This window comes from Glycine soja, chromosome 4, assembly GCF_004193775.1.
Source record: "Glycine soja cultivar W05 chromosome 4, ASM419377v2, whole genome shotgun sequence".
Classification (NCBI taxonomy): Eukaryota; Viridiplantae; Streptophyta; class Magnoliopsida; order Fabales; family Fabaceae; genus Glycine; species Glycine soja.
The window spans coordinates 37661688-37670474 of NC_041005.1; the positions used below are offsets into that span (position 1 = coordinate 37661688).

An 8787-nucleotide genomic window follows, 5' to 3' on the forward strand; every position below is an offset into this window, starting at 1 on the left:
AGTCCTGATATTTATAAAAAAAATTTGGAAGACAACGAAAAAAGTCGGGTACGTGGTTTCTCATGATAGGAAATATGATTTACTTTGTTCAATCATGTAATCCCCATTGGACATATATCCCATTCTATCTTTCAAACCTGTCGCATAAAACAATTTCCTCGATAAATATATTATCATCAATGAAAAACATATGACTAATAATATTCGAAAATAAAATCCTTATTATATAGTATCATCTGCTTATATATTTCTAGTTAGGAAAAAAATGAAAAAGCACTTGAGTTTTTGTTTTGAGGTCAGAATATCTTTGACTCTTTGTTCTTCCCCAACTATATATTATTATCCAAGAAGCTACAGCAAACTAGAAAGGCTACATAGGTAGCAATAAGAGCTGCAGAAAGAACCAGAGAAGTCTCGATCACATATCATGCAGCAAGAATTCGCAGTGTCGTGGGCTTAATGCATGTGAAAAATCTTAAAACTCGAGTTTTTTTCTTTTTCAGAAGTGAGGAAACTAGAGGGGTTGAAAAAAGGTGTCTATTTGTTTCTCATGAAGCGACAAAAAATTAAAAGGTATTAAAAGCTAAATCAGGTAATGAAGAGGTCCTATTTAAACAATGGGTCTTATATTCTCTCCAGTTTTGTAGCCTGTAACAATTCTGCACATTTTGCATTGCATTTAAGGCTATGTCTTTATATTTAATGACCGATGCAGAGAAAAGTAATTAATGATGATGATCGCATTTTCTTAGTATATTAGTATTGAAATCCCCAATGACCAAGTGAACAACAACAACAACCCCTTGTCCTTTCAAATTCAAGGGAACTGTGGTAGAAGAAGTACATGTATTTATGCTTTTTGTTTCACTTTCATTGACAGCTTCTAGCTCTCTCTCTCTCTCTCTGTGCTTCCGCTGCTGCTACAGATAAGTCAGATAACAATTAATGAGTTATGTAGATTTTCCAGGTGGTGTGGTGAGGTGAGTCTCCTCCATGCCATGCCATTCATTAATAAGATGATATATTTCTAAGTGACTTTTGTGGCTGCAATCTGGCTTTATCCTTTCGGTGTATATGGCAAAAAACTAATTTTCGCGTCAGAGAGGTGAAATGATAAGAGTTTTTTCAGGTGTAGAAAAAAAACTCTTTTTTCACCTCGTTTTGAGATATTATATTATATAAATACTAGTAGTTCATTGTTCCCTTCAATTTTTTCTAGAGTTTCTACATGCTTTGGTTTGTTTAGTGTTTCCCTTCTCCAAATAAGTAATTAGTCTACACTTTTTTCCTTCTCCTTTTCTTTAGGATGGAGCCACCTATGTTGGGGGTTGAAGAGGAATGTCACAGCAATGAATCTGGATGGACCATGTACATAGGGTCCCCCAGAGACGAGGATGCACAACATTGTGATGATGATGATGATAATCATAGCCTAGAAGAAGATTATTATGATTATGAAGCAGCAGCAGCACAACATTGTGATGTTGAAAGTGACGATTCCATGGCTTCTGATGCATCTTCTGGCCCGAGTAAATCAAAGGAGCAAGTGAAGAAGAACAACAAGTATTGCTCAGAAAAAAAGGTGGAAAAGAAAAATGAGATCATGGCTTTCGCCAATAGCATGGATAAGGCTCCAGCAGCAGTTCAGAACGGCAGCAAAGTCAAGGTGAATAAAAATTATAGGGTGGGAACAAGGAAATTATAGATGTATTAATTTGAAACTTATATGCCTAACTACCAGGTTTAGCTTATTTTCTTAGGTTTTAATTGGTTTTTTTTCTGTCACAAATTACTACTATATATGCACTGCATGTGTTTAACTCATTTCTTAGGCCGCATTAATTAGCTGCAGCATGCACGGATCAGCGGCTATTTGTTTAATTAATTTCTAAATATTTCTACTTCTTTTTCATGCGTACTACTACACAGTCTAGACTATAGTTTGTGTATGTATGAGAAAGATGAACACTACATGACGTGTACAAGGAGTTTGAACAGTGAGTCAAATTACTATACAATAACTATGTAATATTTATTTTTAGCCATTTATCCTCTTTAAACAAGGCTAAGCTAGAATAAACCCTCACTTGCATGGATTGTGACTAAGCACCGAAACTCTGTTGGTTGATTTAGTCAAGAAAGCAGTTGAAATAGGGGAAGATGAAAATAGTTAAATATATATATATATAAATCTTTGAATAAATGCTTGCTTTTGTTGCTATACATAATTATTATTGAATAATTACGTCCAAGGGGTTAGTAAATTTAAATACTTTATGCTAAAACGAATCTTCATTATAAATTTCTAAACAATCCTCTCCATGTGTCTCTTGATTACACCTTGTTTCATTCCTTAAATCTTAAACTTCATATATCATAAACGGAAAAGGATTGAATAAATGTTAATGTGAGATCACTATCACACATATAATTTTTAATAATATTTTTTTTATCTTGACACATAATAAAAATGTTATTAATTTTTTTTAATAATATTAAAAAATGTCATTAAATATGAATAAAGTTATTAGAAGTTTTTTGACGACATGTGTTAATGAAATTTAAACATGTTGGAACTTTTTATCATTATTTTTTTTATTAAGTGTTGACAAAAAAATGTTAGAAAATATGACATGTGTAATAACGAAATTTAAACATGAATACGCTATTTCTGCACCTATGCTTTAGTTGCCGGTGCAGGAGTTTGTTGGAATTAATGGAATTATATATAAAGCTCGACCATATCTATGCTATGCTCCATGCAGGGCATCGCATGTGAACTTGAAGGAACCCCTAGCAACTAGGCTCCAGCATAAAAAATATGAACATCTGCAGCTAGTGCGCTTCGTTCAAAATAAGGGGATACAGATCATTGATGACATGCTTTGAGGACAAGATCGCTTTCCATTTGGAAGCTCCTGCTGGCAGATAACCAAAATCAGATCAGCATATAATTTTTTTATCATTGTGATGAATGATATGAAATATTCATCTATTTTTATTGATCATTAATTTTTCTAAGATAATAAAATCTTTTATTTTAAATGTTTTTTTTTCATTCACAAAACTCAAATCATATTTAAAAAAATCAAACTTAATTTCACCCACATCAACTACATGTTGATGGTACATGAGCATGTAAATATAACTTGAAATACATATCATTATTTTCTCTAGCATGCCGGTCTACATGCAAGGGTTAATCCAGAATTTTCATCCCAAAGCAAAACACTATAAAATAATTAATATAATAAAGCGGATAGAATATAATTATTCCTTTTAAAAAAAACTGAAGTTCGTCTACACCATTTGATTTGGAGACTACTAATTTGCAAGGTGTTTAGATACAAAGCCTTGGCCACAATTACCTACGAAAGATAATGCAATGAAAGATTGTCTATTATCCTCTGATCGATGTTATTATTCATTGATCATAATATAGTGGAGTAGTCAATCTTGGTTGACGTCTTGTTTTTAAACCTTAAACTAGCACAATACCCATGCGTTCGCACCTTTTCATACACATCATAATACGGCTTATTTGAATAAATTATAGAGATATTATTTATGTTGCGAGTATATATTTTTTACAGAACACTAAATTATAAAGTAAAAATAGTGAAATTACCAACATATTAAAAGTATATTCATGATAAATATATTAAAAAATAATTGCAGAACTGTGATTTGAAACATCTACCTAGTAAATCATAATTTAGAAAATAAAAGTAAAAAAATAAAATAAAAGAATAAAAGTATATTTTAAGCTTATCATTATTTGTAATTATTTTAAATAAAAAAATATATAAGTGATAATTGTGAATAGAAATGACAACAAAACAGATGGAATGAATATGTTGTTCCTCATCTTAGTCCCTACTCCCCCAAAATCGTTCCCATCTCCAATATTTTACAGTAACAAAAATTTGTACCTATCCTAGATATATATGCTCTATCTCCATCCATGTTCAGTGAAAATTATTATTACTTTATGACAATATATTTGTATATATTTTTAGTCTAGAATTTAAAACTAACTTTAGAGGTCATTAAATATAATTGAAAAAGCCATAAAAATGGAATGATTCATAACATAAACTCAACTCCTTACAATAATAAAGATGTCAAGTGTTAGCCCTAGTCTAAGAGGGTATTTCCTCTTAAAGTTAGGTTTAAAGTGAAATGTGAGTATTTAAGGGAATGAAAATTCTTGTCGTTCCTAGTTTTGAAGTCATTTAAAAAATATTTTACTTTTACAAACTATTTTTTTGCGATTTTATATATCAATTAAAAAAATTACTATTTTAGTAATAAATATGATGTTAGTAAATCATACATTTTTAAGAAAAAATATTTATTATATTGTATTAAACAAAAAGAATAATTTTCATATTTCACAATCTAACACCACAATATAGAATAATCTAACACCATAATATAGAATGCAATGATAGCAATAATGATATTATTTTTTTTTAAAAATGAAATCTTATTTTTTTCATTTGTGTATGAGTATTGTGTGAAAACAATAATAATAAAAAATATATTTAGTTATAGTCTCACATATATTTCTTATTTTACTTAAAATATTTATAAAATAGTATGAAAAAATTATATTTAGAATGTTAACAAAGGATTTAATTTAGGTTAATTTTCAATATTTTTTTAATTTTAAAATGATTATTTATAAAATAATTTAATAATTTACAACTATATTATTAAAAGTACTATTTTTATTAATTTTTATCATAATATTTATAGTTTATAAATAATATTTTGAATAATTTAAAGGTTACATTACTCAATAGATCTCCAAACTATTTTCAAAATTTTAAATAAATTTATAAACTATTTATTTATTAATTAGGTCCCTAAACTAAAAAAGTAGGTCTTTGAGGTTACTTTTTGGCATTTTTAGAAATCCTGGAAACTTATATTAAAAAACATTTAGATGATCATGGACCAGATTAAAAATATATATTTATAATATCAACATTATAACATAAATAAATAAAATATTTTAATCATGATAATAAATGTTAATGTGATTTCAGATGAAATAAAAAATTATTTTATAAATTTTTCATCTTATGAATTTTATTTTATATATAATTTCAATATGGATAAATTTTAAGTATAAATATCAATATACAAAATTTCAGTAAAAAAGATATCAATATATAAAAGAAAAATTTAACTTACATAGGAAAGAAAAATGCTTAATAATTTACATAGTGAGAATAAATGAGGAATAATAATGATTTACCTAAAAGGTTTTTCTAACAATGACAAAAATTAAAAAAAATTAAAAACAATACATACATAAATAAAATTAAATCATAAAATTAAAAAAAAATATTTTTTTTACTGTAAAAAAAATAAATTCTAAAAATATTAAAATCAATAAAACAAAACCAAATGCTATATTTTTTTTAGGGGAATGAAATACTATACATTAAAAAACGTAAAATTGGACTTTAGTAAAGTATTAAAAAATGTTGGACTTTATAGCCACTTTTGTCCATTAACACTAACCAATAAAATGATCAAATAAAAAATTCAGTAAAAAAATATGAATAAATTTCAGTAAATAAAAACTTTATGATTTCAGATAAAATATAAATTTATTTTATAAATTTTTCATCTTATGGATTTTATTTTATATATAATTTCAATATGAATAAATTTTAAGTATAAATATCAATATACAAAATTTCAGTAAAAAAATATCAATATATAAAAGAAAAATTTAACTTACATAGCAAAGAAAAATGTTTAATAATTTACATAGTGAGAATAAATGAGGAATAATAATGATTTACCTAAAAGTTTTTTTCCTAACAATGAAAAAAATTAAAAAAATTAAAAATAATACATACATAAATAAAATTAAATGATAAAGTTAAACAAAATATTTTTTTTACAGTAAAAAAATAAATTCTAAAAATAGTAAAATCAATAAAACAAAATCAAATACTATACTTTGTTCAGGGGAATGAAATAATATAATTAAAAAACGTAAAATTGGACTTCAGTAAAGTATTAAAAAATGTTGGACTTTATAGCCACTTTTGTCCATTAACACTAACCAATAAAATGATCAAATTGAAAAAATAGAAAACATTTCACGGTTGTTTTGTCTGACATATACCGTGTCAAAAGTAAAGATTCTCTCCAAATTCTTGCGACAATTTAAAAAAAATTAAAATAGGATAAATAGTCATTTTTGTTTCTAAATATGTAATTCGTTGACAAATGTATCCCTAAAAGATGAAAATTATAAAAAATGCAACAAATATATCCGACCATTAACTTTTGTCCGTCACCGTTAATAAGATAGTATAGTCTACTCGACAGAGTGACGAATTTGTCATTGAAATGATTGCTAATGTGGTCATCTCTAATTGCTAGTATAAGAACATATTTGCCATATAATATTTTTTGACTTTTCTTCTTTCCTTTCCGCTGACAAATGCGTCCCTAATAGATAAAAATACAAAATTCAGTTCTCAAAAGTGTAAAAAGTGTAACAAATATATCCAGACGTTAATAGTAGATTGTGACTAATTATTATAATTTGAAAAAATTCATAATGATTGCGATAATTTTTTTAACAAATTCGTAAATTAAATTGAGTCTAAAAGAAAAAAAGAATACTCATTTTATAAACTATAAATAATTTTTTTTAAGTTCTCATACTTGATGAAAGGTTCAAGTAAAAAAAAATGTGTATTGTAAAGCATTATAGTTAAATTAGATTCATGAATAATTTTTAGAAAAAATTGCAATTACAATAATACTTTTAATTTGTAAAAAACAATCACCTCCTTTGGAATGATTTATTTTTAAAGGTTATGATTTTCTAAATGATTAGTCAATAAAAAATAATTGTGTATGATTTTTTTAAAAATAATTTAAAAATAAAAAACTTTTATTATTATAATTTGTAATTTGATGTCATTGCATATACTAATAGACATTCGTATTTTATTATGAAAAATTTATAAAAAAATAATTAAATAAATAGTCTTTGATTAAACAGAAATAATAATTTTCTTATCGTTTTAAAGTAAATTTTTTTTCTTTGTTGATAGCATTTATTCAAGAATTAACAACCAAATGATTGTTTTTTTTTGTAGTTGAAGTAAAGTAAGAAGAATTCACCAAAACAATAAAAATTTACTTTCATTGGTAATATTTTATGCATGTCTCAACCGTTGATGAAACTTGAAAATTATATAACGGAAATAGACACTTACTAGTGTGATATAGCTCTCCCAAAATTTTGTCGCAATCATTATAAATTTTTCAAAATTATAATAATAAGTTACAATCTATTTTTAACGTCCATATATATTTGTCGCATTTTTTACACTTTCAGAGACTAAATTTTGTATTTTTATCTTTTAGAAATATATTTGTCAACAGAATGAGAAGACGAAAAGTCAAAAAATGGTATATGACAAATATGCCCCTATGTTGACAATTAGAGATGGTCACGTTGACAATCATTTCAGTGACAAATTGTCACTCTGTGTCACATAGGCTATTTTATTAACAGTAATTGACGGAAGTTAACGACCAAATATATCACACTTTTTACACTTTCGATGACTAAATTTTATATTTTCATCTTTTAAGGACACATTTGTCAGCGAATTACACATTTAGGGACAAAAGTGACTATTTACCCTTTAAAATATCACACCTAAAAGATTTAACGGAAATTATATAAAATTAAAGAACATGCCTACTTGCGTGGTATTCTCATTGAAATGGATTGAGCAATAGCAAGAGAAAAAAATATTTTTTTATTTATTAAAATGCAAAATGAATGAATTTATTAAAGACAAACTCAGTTTTAGCACAAGTGAAAAAACCAAGTCAAAGTACAAATGTGAAAGTACAAAAATCTATAGCTAAAAATCTGAGTAAACAATAGAAAACAACCTATACATAAAGAAATATTATCATGAATGCAGACTTCTCTTGTAGCTTCCTGCTTTAGCATATTACTAACTTCAGATCTGATGTAGGAAGTTAATAAGGAAGCCATGTGGCACCTAGTCTGTTATGATTTTTTTTTCTGTTATGATTCTGTTTTCGTGGGTATAGATAAGGGGTGGCAGGGAAAGGAAAAAATAACTTCTGTAATCTTTTTCATTGAATGCAATGAAACTATTCGGGTTCTATTCTTCCATTAGAATCCCTAAAGCTCTATAGTTCTTCGAATATTCTCTATTCCTAGTTCTACCTTCATCAATGGTATCGGCTTGGACCTTCCATTGACAGTTAAAATGTTTCAGCCTTAAGATGTAAGAAAGGCATTCCAATTGGCTAAACTGTATGAATCCGCTTCTAGTTCATACATCCCTACCAAAACCTTCCCTAAATTCTAGAAAACACAACCTAGTACAAAAGCCATTTTACCCACACCTAACCCTACCCACAAGCCTATTGATTCATAATTTACCTTAAACCCAACTCAACGACAACCTAATAAAAAACTCACACCTTCCTTTATGGCTGAGAGACGATCCAAAGGACTTTGTTATTTTTGTGATGAACCATATAGCCCCAACCATGCTTTAACTCATAAGAAACTTGAGATTCATGTTCTGGAGGTGAGTGATACTGAGGAGGAGATTGTAGATCAGTTTGACAACACGCAGGAAGATGGTAGTACTTCTTTGGACCCTCAAATATCAGTTAATGCCCTGACTGGTATAACTAGTTTCAAAACTATGAGAGTGACTGGTTACTATTAGAAGAAACCCTTATATATAC

At 27.2% G+C, this 8787-nt stretch overlaps 1 protein-coding gene across 3 annotated transcripts; it reads left to right on the forward strand.

The window, feature by feature from the left end:
• The first annotated feature begins 281 nt into the window (after nucleotides 1-281).
• LOC114409640 lies at nucleotides 282-2943 on the forward strand. Of its 3 annotated transcripts, none has more exons than XM_028373164.1 (3): nucleotides 283-980; nucleotides 1306-1666; nucleotides 2766-2943. In XM_028373164.1, the coding sequence occupies exons 1-3, from the start codon at nucleotides 946-948 to the stop codon at nucleotides 2802-2804; spliced, it is 435 nt and encodes a 144-aa protein (XP_028228965.1). In that variant the 5' UTR covers nucleotides 283-945; the 3' UTR covers nucleotides 2805-2943. The 3 variants fall into 3 exon arrangements, 2 of the variants coding, with proteins under 2 accessions (XP_028228965.1, XP_028228966.1); XM_028373165.1 differs by lacking the exon at nucleotides 2766-2943 and having other exon boundaries at nucleotides 285-573; nucleotides 881-980; nucleotides 1306-2069; XR_003666154.1 differs by lacking the exon at nucleotides 2766-2943 and having other exon boundaries at nucleotides 282-1129; nucleotides 1306-2069.
• Nucleotides 2944-8787: the final 5844 nt, after the last annotated feature.